At 38.9% G+C, this 18,860-nt stretch overlaps 1 protein-coding gene across 2 annotated transcripts in view; it reads right to left on the bottom strand.

Moving 5' to 3' along the window:
* Nucleotides 1-3,887: 3,887 nt before the first annotated feature.
* Nucleotides 3,888-18,860, bottom strand: part of INTS1 (integrator complex subunit 1) — a 190,185-nt gene continuing 175,212 nt past the window's right edge. For both annotated transcript variants that reach the window (XM_053694669.1, XM_053694668.1), the window contains 5 exons: nt 10,459-10,572; nt 9,654-9,724; nt 8,239-8,330; nt 6,063-6,172; nt 3,888-4,141 (listed from right to left, as the gene is read on the bottom strand). In XM_053694669.1, coding sequence (XP_053550644.1) covers nt 4,026-4,141; nt 6,063-6,172; nt 8,239-8,330; nt 9,654-9,724; nt 10,459-10,572 — 503 coding nt within the window. In that variant the 3' untranslated portion in view covers nt 3,888-4,025. The remainder of the gene's footprint in view (nt 4,142-6,062; nt 6,173-8,238; nt 8,331-9,653; nt 9,725-10,458; nt 10,573-18,860) is intronic.

Below are 18,860 nucleotides of genomic sequence, written 5' to 3'. Positions count from 1 at the left end.
TATTACCATTCAAATTGCATTTTTTTAAAAAAAAATATTAGTACCAATGGTTAGATGGTGCTATTTATCAATTAGTAGTATTTTCCAATTTCAGCTCTAGCAACTGAACAAAAAAGCAATACTATTTAAGCACTTTTGTTAGACCCCTAGGGATATGATGTGTCATATATGCGTGTACATCATGAATGAATTAAAATGTAAAACTTTATTAAGAAATTATTTGAAGACAATTGGTCTTTTGATAAAGCTGGGGATCCGGCGAAACTTGTCAAGAAGGGTTGGTGGGAGCTCCAATTTGTTTTGTTTTTTTAATTTATATTTCTTTTTATTGAGGAGTCATACACAAACAACGTATGTCAAAGACAAAACAGTGAGGTACATAAACTGAGGTGTATATCAGCATGACATTTAGCTAAAAGAGAACAATATGTCACTTGTAACAGCTCTTTCTTGGGTAACAACCATATAGTTTATTAATACACCAAACATTTCAATATAGGCATTATAATACAGACATATTCATAAAATGATATAAAGGTCAATTAATATTACCCATATGTAACTGAATCCTCCTTTTATATATTCTTAAGGACTTCCTATGTCTTTAGCAGGCCACTCTTGGCCCTCACACACGGACTTGTATCAATGAAAGTAATCTATGATGATATTTAGTTTTATAAACCTCCCTGGAAATATATAGGTTGCTCATGGAGCCATACAATAAATCTTGAATAACGGGAGGAAAAATAACTAGAATGTTATACGGTCACTTTCGGACCATGACACATATTTTATAAACTATAGAACGCAAAGTGTAAAATAATTAATGATAGCTATACTAGAATTATCAACAAACATATAATGATTATCATTGTTCTCACCTCACAATATACCTTAAGTTATCTAAAATGTACAACACATTTGTACTTGTATATCAGAGAAGAGGTTGAATTAAAAAATCTGTAAATAATCGAAATGTAACTTGAAATAGTGGACCAAAGCCACTCTGTGTTAATCCCAGCCAAAACACTGGGTGTGCACCACCCACACATACAAAAAATAATGAATTTGCTACTAAGTATATTACTAGGTGTGGGTATGGGGAGGGGGGGGGGGGGGGGAGGTGCAGAGAGTAATAAAACTCCCAAAAAAGTATTACTTTGCAAGTAAGATCATTTATGAGCTCACTTCCGAACATATGATTACAAGTGGGGAATGAAAAAACGCAAACCAAAGATAAGAAATATATCTATATGCATATACTATTACTCAAAAGGGGTGTATCTACAGCTCCCATTTACGTTGTCAGAGAAGCTATTCTTAGATATATGCACTGGCTATTCATCCGGATTCGTCCTCTTCTTTCTCATATTCCTAGATATAACCTTATTTGGCTAAGCAGAATATTAGTTTTAAAAAACTAAATTAATTCACAATTATGCCTCACCTCACCTTAGTTAAAGCAAATAATGCCAAATCCACTGGCTCTGCCGCAACCAGTAGAACAGGCTTAGGTGAACATAATGAACAGTGAGAGTTTGGACTTCTCTAAGTGAACAGACAGCAGGCATATAGATTACATTATCCTTATATACAATTAGAGTGCCTATAGTAGGCTCCCCAACTCAAAATGAATAAAAAAGACATACAAGGTGAGCATCTATAAGGTTAGGAGATCCTAAATGAGGAGACTTGGTTATAAGTAGGTTAGGAAGCGTTAAATCAAAGATAAAACAGGGAATCATATGAGAGAAAAACATAACCGCAAAAATATAACTTTGTAGGTGAAAAGTAAAATACTTCAGTATATTGGGGACTAAAGTCTCTCATTTACTGTAATGTGTCCCATTGCTTCATCCAATGCCCACCGGCTTGTAAGATCCGTAGTGCACATATCCAGAGTGTCTCTGGCAAAACCATACTAGCAGTCTGATCATAGGGGGAAATCCACTAGTGGCCCTCCCATACATTGTATTCAGAAAAACCTCGCTATCCACAAATGGAGCATCAGCAAGCAACCCTGTTCCAGCCCCAAAGCTGTCGGCAAAGAGATCAAGCTCCAATGACAAAATTCTTACCGGTTCTGACCATGGCTTTGCTGGTGAGTCCTTTAGATTACCCCTATTGGGAATTGCTATTGGAGTTAGTAAAGACCCAGCTTCCCGCTGTTGAGGGCATGTTTCTTCCGCTTTAGCGGCAATAGGCTGCAGGGGGCTTGGTTGTGTGCATAGCCCCGTTGACTCCACTATATGGGGCTCACGACATCTTTTATCTTCGCTGCGCGCATTCTCAGAGTGTTGAGACACATCACAACTCACATGTGGTGTGTCCGGTATATATCCTCTAGTTGCTTCCACAACCCCACTTGTTATCGGTGCATCTTGGTTCCAGTTCATAGCTGCTCAAAGCACCGCTACTAGTTCGCCGTGATGGGCATCCAAAGTGAACATCAAGTCGTGCAACATAGATAGAACTTGCCTCTCCATAACGTAGTATACGGCTAAGTCTCTAACATAAGCAACAGTGCGTGGTTGTTCTTTTAAAATGGCGTTTCACCCCATGCAGCCAACACAGCAGGCCAAAAAAAAATTCTTGTGCCGATGTGGTGTCTAACACTATGTTTTCAAAGCCATTGAAACGTTCGTCCCATGCTCCAGGGCTTAATGAAGAATAGAACTTACTGTAAGGTTCCTTAATGTGCTCAAAATAATAAAATATTAAAACAAACAACAGGAGCTCTAGGAAGATGCGTCTCTCTGCTTTGGCAGTTGGCTCCGCCCCCCCAATTTGTTTTTTAATACTTGCAGCGGTTATCAGTCTAAACTTATGAATTTACTTATCACTATAATCTTGGCGCAATGACTGTGAGGAGCGGTTATTATAGAACTACTAGCAGCATATTTTAATTTGTGTATTTCTATTTATCAAGCTAATAGTTTAACAACTATCAGGATACAAGCATGATGGCACAGCCTAATTTAGTATAATCCTGTATCTGAAGTGTGATATGTTAATGTGTAAAATAACCTCCTACTACAAAGGCTTGAAAATAAATAGTCTAATGTTTATTGTGCAGCTGACATTTAACTGCAACATATTATAAGTGGCTATTAGCTAACTAAACCTTTTCAGCTTTATTATCAGTTTAATTCTAAATGAATTAACAATATTGATTGCATAACCTCAGGAACTATAATATCCTTCTAATACCTGACTGAAACAAATCACAACAGTGTATATAAGTGTATAACATAATGTGATACTTAGGTATACCAATACACTGGGCTAACCTTTGAAATTGCTGTTCAAAGATTCTCAATTCAATCTTGTTTTATAATTAAATGGACAGTAAACACATTGCAGTATTGCAGTTGTGCAATAAATCAGAAGAGCCTGAATGTTATTAAAACAGATTAACACCTTGTTTGCTGCAACTGTTTTTCAATGGCCAAACACTTTCCTTATTTGTAGAAGACAACAGGGATTACCCACTGTCATTGTGCAAATAAAATCACCACTGTTTGGCTTCAGCATAAAATATATCAATCTGCAAATTAGGGAAAAATATATATGTGGCAGGGTTAGCCGTGTGAAGCCTGCCATGTGCTCTTTCAGTTTTCAGGACTGGAAAATGCACAATTTTCAGACTTAAATCACATGAAAAGGGGCAAAATAAATAATGAAAGTATGTTTGCTATGCATAATTAATCATTTTATATTACAATCTCAAAATGTTTATATTTCTTTTAACTGGTTAATATAAAAAAAAAAAAAAAAAATATATATATATATATACACACACTTACATTGCCCAATTGTGGTATACTGTGTTTTGCTGAGTAAAATTAGGGGGGGGGGATGCTAAAAAAAGTGCTAACAAACACCAAAACAGTAACAGATTTATTACAAACTAAAAAAATAAATTGCTAAAATGTACACTGTTGGTCTGCATGTCATATAAAGTCCACAAGAAAGTTTTCTCCAGAGTCAAGATGTCCATTTCTATTCAAGTAATCAGGATAATTTCAGATCATCGCTTCCATGTGAAGAACCTTTAAGGCTTCCGAAATCTGAGGGCTGGTGTCTATCTGCCCATACATACCAACCAGGAACGCTCTGTGCAACAGAACGGCAGCGTATTCTGCAAAATACAATTACAAATATGTCAAAATAAGACTAATGTATATATTTATATTAAACACATAGAGATGCTACTGAAGGGTATCCTGAAAATGTAAAAAACAAATAGACACCCCCCGAAAATGCTTCTAAACAGACGAGTAAATCATATAAAAACTACAAATGTGTAAGCTACATTTTTATATCTTGGTGTATACTATAAATAATTGTAAATGTAACCTGTACACCCCTGTAGAATTTGCAAAATATGTCTTTGTGTTTATTATTATACTTTATTTATGAAGCGCCTACATATTCCGCAGCGCTGTCCATGGGTACAATTCATTCAGAGACACAATTTGACAAACACATACAGGACGAATTGAGGGCCCTATTCCCGTGGGAATTTACAATCTAGAAGGGAACTTGCATAAATAAATTAAATATTTTTTTCTTGTTAATTTTTATTAAAGATAATTTTAATTTTAACACAAACTGTCAAATCCATGAGAGAAATGCTATGTATAACCGGTGTTTAACTGTTTCAGACGCTTTGTTTTATTTAGTGGACCCAACTTGGCATTCTCTCTTACCAAAGAAAATGTTACAAATTCATAAAGTAATTAGCAGCAGCAATCATGCAGTTGGGTCGTGCAACTTTGGCCATATCCGCTCAGGACCAGCAGTTCTCTGTGGCTCATAAGCATTACTTTAATTGTGCGTGTAACCCTTTTGTTGTAATTTAATGCTTAGGAACTATCTGATGGTTTATTTTCACTCTTGCTATACCTGTGTAACACCATAGACAGAACTAAATGAACTGCTTGAAACTGACATTCTTGACACAATAAGGGCCTTTGATCTAAAGCTATACACTATGAAGTGACAATCTCCAGCACTGCGAGAGCCCTTACAAGATTCTAGAAAGGCAAATTTGGGTAAACTTTACTGCAGTCTGGATGTAAAGTAGAGAGACAACCCCCATGCAATAGAGCACTACATGACATGAGAGGTTTGTTACATGTACATGTTGTGTATAAGGGCAGAGATGGTCACCTGTTGGACAGAAATACCATAAGGGTAACAGTTTAGTGATGATAATCTGAAGTTGTATTTATGTTACAGAGCAACCAATTACAGTGACATTGTAATATAAAACGTTCAATTATTAGAATAATAGAATAACTTTGCTTCTGAGCCTACATGGATATGCTTTTTAACAAAGGGTACAGAGAGAATTAGGCAGATTAGATTAGATTAGGCCACTCTTCTTTCGCTCTGCTAATTTACTTGCGGATTGGCTGCATTCCGATTATGGATCTAGAGTGCTAATTTAATGCGCTTTCTTGATTTATAAGCAATGCCTCTATGGGTGATATCATTAGACATCTATAGAGGAATTAGCAGTTGTATCCTTCTTGTTTGCCTGTGGTTATTTTCTACACCAGTAAGTAACAAGTGTGAATTGGCTCCTCCAAATAAGGCAAGTGATGGAGTTTGACAAGGTGTTAATGTATTCCAAAAATGTTCAACCTCACCTAATGACAATTTACTGCACAAATGAAGAAGAATCTTGTAATTACAAGATACTTACTGTCCCTTCAAAGGGCCTAGGTAGGTAACCCACAGTGGCTGGGAACAAAAAGTTTTTTTTACTGTTTTAGAAGACAGTGAATTACCCCATTATATTCACTGTTAATTAAATACAGGCATGCATTGTTGTTGTTTTTTATTATTATTACTTTTTCTGTTCTGTATAATTAGTGTCATAGGAAAGACAAAGTGTTCCTAAACCCAACACCCAACATGGCTGCTTAGTTCAGCTTTATATTGCCATGCTGTGTCAAATATTGCTTTTAATTTAAATAAAGTTCAAGTTCTATGACCCCCGGTTTATGATAAAACTCTGATAATACAGTACTGAGGGGTACAAGCGCACTTACCCTGACAAAGGAGCGTGTACTCGGACAAGTTCCGCAGCGCAGTCTGCACCACTTCAAAGTCTTTGTTACCCAAGCAGTACATGAAAGTGGGGAGGAAATCAGTTGCGATACTAAGGAGGTAATAGGCAGAAAAATATTTAGTTGATGAGTATAGGTTACTTAAAAGACAACATCATTCATTCAAATGTTCTATCAAATTTACATTGCTCTCTTGGTATAATTTATTGAAGGGCATATCTAGAGCGGGCAAATAGCTTGAGGATTATATGGCGCTGCTTCAGACTACCTAGGTATGTCTTTCAACAATAGATGCCAAAAGAAAAAAGAAAAGTTGATAATAGAAGTTAATTGGAGAGTTGGTATGCTTTATCTGAATGATGAAAGTTTATATGACCTTTAATAAATATAACATGTCCTTTTAAATTCCCTATTAAATATGTAACTATAGTAAAAACAATTTCCTTATTTATTTTGTCCAATTTTCTTGCAATAAAACTGAATATCAGGGGGCAGGGGCAAGTAGGATTCAGAATACTGAAATGCATCCATGTGGAATATCCCTTTAATAAACCAACTGTCTTTAACTATTGTATCAATTTCAGTTTGAATTTAGAGGGATAGACGTACATTAGTGTATTTCAAATCTGAAACAGAAACATTTTTGCTATATGCTTCCATTAGCAAAAATGCTTCTAGTAAAACGTCATACTATTTTTCAGCGGCATATGCACATATGCTGTGCAACCGTATACTAGCACCGCACCTTCTCAGAGAGTCACCAGCTGCTTCTATGACACAAATAAAGCCTCCACTAACACTATACACACCACCAACAGCTTGCTGAGCAGGCATTTGAACACTGGTGCACAGGCCCTCACAGCATATGTGCGTATGCTGCTGGAAAGAAGTTATAACATTTACTAGAAGCATATATGCTAATGGGAGTATACTGCAAAACTGTTTCTATTTAAAATTTAAATGCATCCAAGCACATTTTATTTTTTACCTATCCCTTTAAATCGTCATCTTTTAATTCTGTTCTATTATATGCATGGTAGAACATTTTCTGAGCACAATGATGTTTGAGCATTAAAGGACCACTAAATACTGTAGATTTGCATAATAAACAAATGCATGATAAAAAGACAATGCAATAGCACTTAGTCGGAACTTCAAACGAGTAGTAGTTTTTTTCTGACAAATTTCAGTTACGTCTATTTTCACTCCTCCTGTATCATATGACAGACATCAGCCAATCACAAATGCATATACATATACAGGTGGCCCTCGTTTTACAAGGGTTGAATTTACACCGTTTCAGAATAACAACCTTTTTTCCAGTCATGTGACTGCTATTGAAAAGCATTGAGAAGCAGTGCATTTATTAAAATAGCCAGTAGATGGAGCTGTCCGCTTGTGTTGCAGCAAAGCCAAGCAAGCTGAAATTAATCCGTTTAACCAGACCTGAGCTATTGAGCAGATTTCAAAGGAACAAGATCTTCCTGTCTATAAATCAGTCCAGATTGGAATGCATAGAAAGAGCTGTTCGCAGAAAAATGCAAGTAAAGTCTGTGTTGTGTGATTATTTTATTAGGTTATAATGCTGTTTAGCAAATGTTTTTGTTAATTTAGTTTAATTATATATTCTGTGTTGTGTTATTATTTTTTAGGTTTATAATGCTGTTTAGCATTTTAAGTCTTCATTTCAAAGCTTTAAAAATAATATATTAGGTGTTACTTATGACAATTTTGAGAGGGGCCTGGAACCTAAATCCCTCACTTCCCATTGATTTACATTATAAACTGGGTTTCAATTTACAATGGTTTCTGAGGCTACCTGTATTCTACTAATTCCTGCACATGCTCAGTAGGAGCTGGTGACTCACAAAGTAACAAAACGAGCACAGTCTTTATATATTTACAATGGAAACAAATTGGAAAGTTGTTTAGTGCTGCTCTATTTGAATCATGAAAGTTACATTTTGACTTGAGTGTCCCTTTAATCTACCCTTTTGATGGGATTATGGTATTAAAAAGCATGACCCTATGAGGCTGGAGATCCTAACCTCGTCTTACGCACATTATCATTTGTGCAAAAAGTGTGAAAAAAACCCAACACACGTTTGGACAAAAGCCCTGTATTAATGCTGTGCGCATTTAGAATATAAAGTCTCACCTAGGATTGCACTGTATAGAACGTAAAGCCAGGCTAAAAGCCAGATTGCGACAGGATTCCTCTGTGGAACTCATCAACCTCTGAAAATCACTCTGCAAAGACAGAAAAAGAGAAAAAAACTGTCACAAGATCTTCAAAAACTGTGTATTGGGATAGCTGTGTAGGACATTGATTTGTCCCTTGCTGCGCTGATAGAACCATAGGCCTGATCCTATACAGCTCGTTTTCTAGTCAAGTTACTTTGGGTTACCACAAGGTGGTAGTATCCCCTGCTGTGTAAATACCATGAAGCTTACTAGAAATAGGACAAACCTCTAGAGATAAGTGCTTATGTTTATATTTCAGCACAAAGGCTGCTCTCTTTATCAGTCTGTGGGCTTTCCTATTGACAGCTGCGCAGATTTCTTTCATAACTGTACAGAAGAGCTGGCCACTAAACTTATTACAAAAACAGATCTTCTTATATACTAAAAAGAAAAAAAGGCTAAATAAATAAATTTTTCAGGTCTTGTGAGTGAACATCAGTATCTTGTCTTAAAATCATAGATGCTTACAAACTAATTGATATAAATGATTATAATTAAAGGCTTTAAAATAGCTGAGTTCTCAAGTAGATGAAAAGAGAGAGAGAGAGAGAGTGAGAGAGAGTGAGAGTGAGAGAGAGCGCTCAGCATGCTAAGGCACTGTGGCTGAGCTCTGTAGCAACCCAAGGGTTGCAGGTTCGATCCCCAGCGAGGTCCACTCAGCCTTTCATCCTTCCGAGGTCGATAAAATGAGCAGCGCCTTGAGACCCTTACGTGTGATTAGCCGCGCTTTACAAGTACCCAATACATACAGAGAGAGAGAGAGACACAGACTATATATATATATATATATATATATATATATATATATATATATATATATATATATATATATATATATATATATATATATAGTTAGGCACCAATTAAAATGTGATAATAGTATGTAAGTCCCCTCTCCCATACTGAAGATTTTATATATATAAAAAAGCGCAAATGTTGCTAATAAAATGATAGTTATAAAAGATGTTTTAAGACGTTCACTGTATACACAGATCTTCTGAAATGCACCGCTACTATACATATGTAAAAATAAAATAATGTTTAATGTCCCTTTAAAATAACATAAATTGCAAATTAGGGACAGATGTGGTAAGACAAGTCTTGGCAGTGACAAGCCCTATCTTCTCCAGACTCCAGCAAACAAGATGTTAATTTGTTCTAATAAAATTCACACTCTGCTGATATGTTAAGACTGCAGAAAAAAAAAAATGTAATTAAAATATGTTTACTGCACCTTTAAGCTGGCACTCAGACCAAGCCAATTACAGAGGGGTATCACTCTGAGGGGTGTATATTTGCTCAGTACACAGGGAGTTCGGACATACTCACAGCAAAGAAAGAGAGGATTTCAGGTCTACGCTTGGACACTTCATCTATATCACTCAGAACCTGCAGGATGTCTGGAAGAAAAGCAAACAAATCCATTGCACATCAGCTTAAATCCATCTCAGGCTGAGGCTAGGAAGAAGCTGGGTCAGCGTGACACAATCACAGATTTGGTTATAGCACAGTCTTTCAAGCAGGCAATTCATTTTAGAGAGAGAATCAAATGTGATGACATATTACACAGAATCCTGGGACCGAGAGCCCAGCTGCCAGCTCTGCACGTCTCAGACTGCCCTAGGCAATGTTTTAGCTTTCAAGAGCAGATAAGATTGCAGACAGGCTCAGCAAACGGTAAAATAAAATAGAAAATACTAGCGATGTAACAGAGACTAGCATAAGACGCTGACAGGCAGCTTGACTGCAACTATGATTAGACTTTTATACGTTGCCCTTGGGATCTGTTTAATTATATCTGTCTCCTAAAGTTTTCTCTAATAAATAGAGGCTGTGTTTTACTTTTCTCTGTTGTGAACATCAAATACTTTCTTTATAACCCTTGGGTAACCCGTGACCAACAATAACAATGTATCTTCACAGTCTGCAAGACTACACAGATAAAAGATTAGAACAAAATGAAAAAAAGGAAACAAATGAAATCAAATATAAAAAAATAAAATAAAAAAAAAGATTAGGAGAGCCAAAATTAACTTAGATCAGCAAAATAGATTCTGAATAGTTCTCCAAATTATTATTAACCATCAGAAGTGTTCGTCATGTATGTAACAAAACAGACAAAATTGAATCTTACCCTCTACTGTCTGACTTCTAGAGATCCTTTTAAGATAAGGCGCCATTTCTGCCGCAGTAAGTGGAGTAAAAAATGAGACGCTGACCAAAGGTAGAGAACCTGTGCCGGTTTCTTCTGTGTAAATAAACATAGTATAAAAAAAATATTTTCTTTAATGATTCAGAAAGAGCATACAATTTTAAACAACTTACACTGTAAAATAAAGACTTTTCCAATTCATGACATGCTTCACAAGCATAACCCTGCCAAATATATATCCCTAATTGGCTTTTGCAATAAGATAAGACACAAAAGTCCGGATTGGCTCATGAAAATAAGCCAAGTGGGGGTAAGGTTTAGTAATTGAAGAACAATTGCAGTGTTGAACTATTGGCTGCAGATAAGGTGTGAAAACATGGCTAGCAGAAGAAATTACACTCCAGGTGAGGGGTTAGAAGAGATAAGTAAAAAAATGTTAATTTTCGATTGTTCTCTCTAAGTATTGGGCATTGGTATACAGAGAGAGATAATATAAAGAAGTATGTGTATGTAAAGAAAGTGATAACATAAGATCTGCTTTCCCCCTAAGCTCAACCTATGTTAATGGGTTGTGGTTTCAAGGAACAAACCAGTTATTTCATATACAAAAATAGACCCAAAGAAGCAATTTCTCATACATTTTATACTCTGCAGCTGCTATTTTACAGCACACGCTCCCCTTAAATAAAAAAAATGTATGCTTACCTGATCAATTATTTTCTTTTCTGGCAGTGAGAGTCCACAACTTCATTCATTATTGTTGGGAATTCAAAACCTGGCCACCAGGAGGAGGAAAAGACACCCCAGCCAAAGCTTATAAATATCCCTCCCACTTCCCCTAGCCATTCAGCCGAGGCAATAAGGAAAAGCAGGAAAAACATTAGGGGTATAGAGGTACCAGAAGATAAGGAAATCCTCCGCTGAAAAATACTGGTCGGAGTCGTGGACTCTCCCTGCCAGGAAAGAAAATAATTTATCAAGTAAGCATAATTGTTGTTTTCTTTCCAAAGGCAGGAAGAGTCCACAACTTCATTCATTACTGTTGGGAATCCAATACCCAAGCTAGAGAGGACACAGAATGAAACGTTAGGGAAAATAAGGTAGGCGGACCTTAATCTGAAGGTACCACCGCTTGAAGAACCTTTCTCCCAAAAGAAGCCTCAGCAAAAACATCAAACTTGTAGAAGTAGTATGTAAAGAGGACCAGGTAGCCGCCTTCCAAATTTGCTCCATAGAAGCTTTGTTCTTAAAAGCCCAAGAAGAGGACACCGCATGGATAGAATGAGCGTTAATCCTCTCAGGAGGCTGCTGGCCAGCTTCCTCGTAAACCAAATAAATGACACTTCTCAGCCAAAAAGAAATAGTATTTGGAGTGGCCTTCTGGCCGTTGGGCTTACCAGCACACACAACAAACAAGGAAGAGGATTGTCTAAAATCCTTGGTAGCATGAAGATAAAACTTCGAAGCACGAACCACGTCCAGATTATGCAACAAACGCTCCTTTTGAGAGGAGGGATTGGGACAAAAAGAAGGAACTACAATTTCCTGATTGATATTGCGGTCAGAGACAACCTTTGGAAGGAAACCTTACTTGGTACGTAAAACAGCCTTATCCACATTGAAAACAAGTTTAGGGGGATCACACTTCAAATCAGATAACTCTGAAACTCTGCTAGCAGAAGAAATAGCCAACAAAAAAACAAACTTTAATTGACAAAAGTTTAACATCAACAGAATGCATGGGCTCAAACAAAGCTCTCTGAAGAACACAAAGAAAAAGATTAAAGCTCCAAGGAGGAGCAAGTGGCTTAAACACAGGCCTGTTTCTGACCAGGGCCTGAAAAAAGGACGGAACGTCAGGAAGATTAGCCAATCTCTTGTGCAGTAACACAGAAAGGGCAGAGATCTGACCCTTGATAGAACTGGCGGATAAACCCTTGTCCAGACCATCCTGGAGAAACAAAAGAATTTGAGGAACCCTCACCTTGTGCCAAGGGAAACCTTGTTCCTCACACCAAGATAAATAGGTACGCCAGACCTTGTGGTAAATACGATGAGTAACCGACTTAGTAGCCTGAATCAGGGTATCAATGACCCTATAAGAGAAACCCCTTTTGGACAGCACAAAGGGTTTAATATCCACGCAGTCAGCCGCAAAGAATCTAGATTTTGAAAAAGCAATGGACCCTGGAGAAGAAGGTCTGCTCGCTGAGGCAACCTCCACGGAGGTCAGGAGGACATCTCCACTATGTCCGTAAACCAGGTCCTGCGAGGCCATGTCGGAGCAATCAGAATCACAGATGCCCGCTCTTGTTTGATGCGGGTGATCACTCTGGGAAGAAGAGAAAATGAAGGAAACAGATACATAGGTTTGAACCTCCACGGAGCCACTAATGCTTCCACCAATGCTGACTGAGGGTCCCTCGATCTCGACCCGTATCTGTGTAGCTTGTCATTGAGACGAAACGCCAATGCTGGAGCAATCAGAATCACAGACGCCCGCTCTTGTTTGATGCGGGCGGTCACTCTGTGAAGAGATAAAATGAAGGAAACAGGTACATCGGTTTAAACATCCACGGAGCCACTAACGCGTCCGCCAATGCTGCCTGAGGGTCCCTCGATCTCGACCCGTATATGGGTAGCTTGTCATTGAGACGAAACGCCATGAGATCTCTGGAACACCCCACCTGAGGGTAATCTCGGAAAACACCTCTGGGTGAAGGGCCCACTCGCCGGGGTGGAAGGACTGTCTGCTCATGTAATCTGCTTTCCAATTTTCCACCGCCGGATCGCTGAAATGTGGCAATTGTGAGTCTCCACCCATTGAAGGATGCAAGACACTTCTCTTATCGCTAAGGAACTCCTCCTTCCCCACTGATGATTGATATAGGCAACCGAGTTATGTTGTCTGATTGTAATCTAATAAACTGGACAGAGCGAAGTTGAGGCCATGTCACCAGAGCATTGAAAATGGCCCTCAATTCCAGAATATTGATAGGGAGGATTCCTCCAATGACCAGGTTCCCTAAGCCTTCAAGGGACCCCAGACCGCTCTCCAGCCAAGAAGGCTGCCGTACGTAGTCAACATCTCCCAAGATGGTCTCAAAAAACATGTGCCTAGAGACAGGCAGTCCTGACAGAGCCACCAGGAAAGTTTCTCGAATAGCTGTCCAGGACGATCTGTAGAGACAGGTCGGAATGATCTCCGTTTCATTGTCTGAGCGTACATAGTTGTAAGGGTCTCAGATGGAAGCGAGCAAAAGGAATAATATCCATGGCCGCCACCATAAGACCAATTTCTTCCATGCACCAATTACTTCCATGCAGTGGACTGAAGAGAAAGACAGGCAGAGAGAAGTTTCGCCAGTTTTTGATCCGATTTTCATGGAAATCAAATCAATCTTTCCCAGAAAGCAAACCCTGGTGTTGGGAACCAGAGAACTCTTGTTCACATTTATCTTCCATCCGTGAGTCCGAAGGAGACACAGAAAAGAATCAGTGGGAGATCTCGCCACAGGAAAAGAAGGAGCCTAAACCAAGATATCATCCAGGTAAGGAGCAACCGCAATTCCTTGCGTTCTGGCTATTGCTAGCAAAGCTCCTAATACATTTGTAAAGAGCCTTAGGGCAGTAACTAGACCAAGCGGTAGAGCTACGAAATAATGGAGTCCAAACTTGTACCGAACAACGTATTTCCCTTGAACGCTAATGAAAGGAGTCTAGATTTAGCTACCATGTCCGCAGACCAGGACTTTAGCCAAAGAGCTGTTCACGAGAGCACCGGAAGACTTAGGATTCAGACGAATAATCTGCATGTTAGCATCACAAATAAAGGAATTGGCTATTTTAAGAGCTCTAATCCGATCCTGGATATCCTTTATCAGAGTCTCCTCTTGAATCAACTCCAACAGAGAGTTACACCAGTAAGTGGCTGCCCCAGCGACCACCACAATGGCTGCCTCTGGCTGAAAGAGAATCCCCATATGATGGAACATCCTCCTTAAGTACCCCTCCAGCTTTCTATCCATGGTGTCCCTCTGAAGTAGGTGCTATCCTCAAGAGGTATAGTAGTGCGCTTAGCAAGAGTGGAATTGGCGCTGTCCACCTTGGGTATAGAACTACATAACTCTAGGTGGGCGTCAGTAACTGTGAACATTCTCTTAAAGGTAGCAAAAGGGGAGAAAGGGATTTCAGGTTTCTCCCATTTCTTGGAAATTGTTTCCGCAATGCGAGTTGGAACAGGAAAGGTCTCTGAAGCTCTTTTGACCTCATAAACCCTGTTCAGCTTAGGAATTTTAGGTTCCTCCAACAGCTTAGTCTAAGGAATGTCTAGGGTCGATAAGACCTCATTAAGCAAAAAACAGAGATGTTCAAGTTTAAACTTGAAGCTCACCTCCTCAAGTACCACTAAACTCTCCTCAGTAGTATCTGAGTCTGAAAGTTCCCCCTCCGATGCTAAAGAAGTAAGAGCATCCTCAGAATGATGCGATATATTGGACAACCCAGTTTCAATAGGAGAAAAATGTTTATTTTTTATTTTACACTTGCCTGAGACAGGTAAAGCATTCAGCGCCAGCAAAGTCCACTGGTAAAAACAAATCTCCAGATGAAGATTGAGGAAACTGCAGGGCACTGCTTATGACATGTTAAGGGATGGGGACTGAGGAGAAAGCATAGGCATCTCAAGAACAGCAGAGTCCTGAGAGGTGGAAGGCTCTGAGGGGTTCATTTTGCTAGTCAAGGGAGGGACAGTTTTAGATCATTCCTTAGACTTCAGTGTAGAAACTAAACAAGTAGAGCAAAATTGTGCAGGAGGGCACACCATGGTCTCTTCACAGTAAAGACATTTGTCAGGAGGAATCAGGGATGCTATGAACCTCCATAGCTAAAACAATATTGTCCTCCATAGCAACCCTGCCCAAACAGTAAGTAATTCCTTAGAAAAAAAAAACAGCACCTCTAACCCACGCTAATGGCTGAGGTACTTACCCTCTCCAAGCGCAGCAGGAGCCGCGGAACAAACGAATGAACAGAAAATAGAAACTGCGCAACTTCTAGGCAGCGGAGGACTCCTTAAACTGGAAAAGATACTCCGAAAAATTAAGCAGAGCTCCCGATCATGTGACACGGCTTTCAGAGACCTGCCCCCTGTAAATAACTAAAGCGCGCAAAGCAGTAGTTTGCCGCAATAGCGCTAAGTTTATATTGCACAAATCCCTCATGAATGCCTTCAGTCTACCCCCAATAAAGTTTCCCAAATCATGTCTACACGATCCAGTGTCGAAACAAAATACACCTAAGAAGCACTTCCAAGTCGGACAGCTTCATCCACTTCTGACAGGGGCCTGTGGTAGAAACGAAAGCAGTGTAAACTAACATGGGTTGCCAGTTAGGGGTGTTAGTATAAATTGCTGGAAGGAGGACAAGGAAGATTTCCTGTGACATCCAGCAGCTAACAGCTACCAATACTATTACTGGGGGAGCAGGGGAAGTGGGAGGGATATTTATAAGCTTTGGCTGGGTTGTCTTTGCCTCCTCCTGGTGGCCAGGTGTTGAATTCCCAACAGTAATGAATGAAGTCCCTGAACTCTCCCTGCCTTTGGAAAGAAAATGTGTACAAATAAGGTGCTAAATGTAGATTTGTATTGTTTTTTGTTTGTTCTATAAAGACTTAAAAGAGACAGTTTAATCAAAAAATGTCTCCCCTTTAAATTGTTCCCAATGATCCACTTTACCTGCTGTAGTGTATTACATTGTTTACAAGTATTTTCATTACCCTTATATTGGCATTTGAAATAGTTTATTTACCCTGTGGTATCCCCACCCATCCTGAAAGTTTTTGGCCTCAAGGCCAAGCAGTGTAAATACAGCCAGTCGAAGAAATTACACTCACAGTGGGATATAGAAAGGTAATAAAAAGTTAATTTTCCTTTGTTCTCTCCAAGTATTGGTGATTGGTTTATGGACAGATATAAGATAAAGTAGCATGTATATGTACACAATGTGATAAAGTAATGAGATCTGATTATACCTACAAGCTCAACCCACTTTATTAGGTTGTGACTTCAAAACACAAAATCAGCTAATTCATATACACAAATAAGCCTTAAAAAAGCAAATCTCATACATTTTATACCCTGCAGCTGGTAAAAAAGTAACTGGAAACACATTAAGGGGAAAACTATTTTATAGTGTACTGTCTCTTTAAAGGGACACTAAAGTCAAAATAAAACTTTCATGATAGATCATGCAATTTTAAGCAACTTTCAAATTTACTCCTATTATCAAATTTTCTTCGTTCTCTTGCTATCTTTATTTGAAAAAGTAGGAATGTGAGCATAGGAGCCAGACAATTTTTGGTTCAGAACCTGTGTTGCACTTGCTTATTGATGGCTAAATGTAGCCACAATCGGCAAGCGCTATCCAGGGTGCCTAACTAAAAATGGGCCGGCTCATAAGCGAACATTCCTACTTTTTCAAACACTAGTTAAGGAATTAGCGGAGCCAATAACATGAGGTGTATATGTGCAGCAACCAATCAGCTGTTACTGAGTCTACCGAGGTACAAATTAGATAAAGAGGGCGCTCTACAAATACCTGATAATAATAACACTAATGGTTGCAATATAATATTAATACATTTGCTCTTATTCTTTGGTCCCAGTTATCATTAAGAAGCAGACCTACAGCTCATACTACCATACTCCAAACAAGTAGAAGGAATGGGATACGGCAGAACAATATTTTTCACCAATAGCGTCCTAGCTATCCGGGATAATGCCAGTTGGTAGGCACGGCTATTGACTAAGAGGTGGAAAAGTCAACTCATTAAAAAAAACAAAATTTATGCTTACCTGATAAATTTCTTTCTTTCCGGATATGGTGAGTCCACAACATCATCAATTACTAGTGGGAATATCACTCCTGGCCAGCAGGAGGAGGCAAAGAGCACCCCCTACCCATAGTGTCACTCCCCTACCCATAATCCCCAGTCATTCGACCGAAGGAAAATGGAAAAAAGGAATAACACAAAGGTGTAGAGGTGCCTGAGGTTTAGTAAAAAAAAAAAAACAAAAAAAAACCTGTCTTAAAAAACATGGTGGGGTCATGGACTCACCATATCCGGAAAGAAAGATATTTATCAGGTAAGCATGCATTTTGTTTTCTTTTCTAAGATATTAATGACGTTGTGGACTCACCATTACCAGTGGGAACAATTACCCAAGCTAGAGGACACAGATGACTAGGGAGGGATAACAAGACAGGCAGACCTAAACAGAAGGCACCACCACTTGAAGAACCAATCTCCCGAAAGAAACCTCAGCTGAGGCAAAAGTTTTTATTTTTATTAAATTGTATAAAATTTGGAGAAAGTATGCAGAGAGGACCAAGTTGCAGCCTTGCAAATCTGTTCATTTTTGAAAGCCCAAGAAGAAGAGACAGCCCTAGTGGAATGAGCGGGTATTCTCTCAGGAGGCTGCTGTCCAGCAGTCTCATAAGCAAAACGGATCATACTACTCAACCAGAGAGAAAGAGAAGTAGCAGTAGCCTTCTCACCTTTACGCTTTCCAGAGAAACAAAAAAACAGGGCAGAGGATTGACGAAAATCCTTAGTCGCCTGCAGGTAGACTTTTAGAGCATGCACAACATCCAGGTTGTGCAACAAACGTTCCTTATGAAAAGGAGGATTAGGACATAGAGAAGGAACAACAATTTCCTGATTAATATTTCTATCCGAAACCACTTTAGGAAGAAAACCCAACTTAGTACAAAGAACCAACTTATCATCGTGAAAGATAAGGTGAATCACTCTGCAAGGTCGAGAGTTCCGAGACTCTCCGAGCAGAAAAAATAGCAATAAGAATCAAAACCTTCCAAAATAACAATTTAATATCTATGGAATGCAATAGCTCAAACGGAGCCTGCTGTAAAACTTTAAGAACAAGGTTAAGGCTCCAAGAAGAAGCAACAGACTTAAACACAGGGCCTGACAAAAGGATTGAACATCTGGTACATCCGCCAGAAGCTTGTGTAACAAAATAGATAAAGCAGAAATCTGACCCTTCAGAGAACTGACTGACAATCCCTTCCTGGAGAAAAGACAAAATCCTAAGAATCCTAACCCTACTCCAAGAGTAGCCCTTGGATTCATACCAATAAAGGTATTTACACCAAACCTTATGGTAAATCTTTCTAGTAACAGGCTTGCAAGCCTGAATCATGGTCTCAATGACCGACTCAGAAAAACCCCGCTTAGACAGAACTAAGCATTTAATCTCCAAGCAGTCAGCTTCAGAAAAACGAGATTTGGATGAAGGAACGAACCTTGAGAAGGTCCTGCCTCAGATGCAGCCAAGGTGGAAGAGGTGACATCTTTACCAGGT

This window comes from Bombina bombina, chromosome 11 (assembly GCF_027579735.1).
Source record: "Bombina bombina isolate aBomBom1 chromosome 11, aBomBom1.pri, whole genome shotgun sequence".
NCBI lineage: Eukaryota > Metazoa > Chordata > Amphibia > Anura > Bombinatoridae > Bombina > Bombina bombina.
Note: the sequence above shows the minus strand (reverse complement) of the source record. Positions and strands in the feature narration are given on the sequence as shown.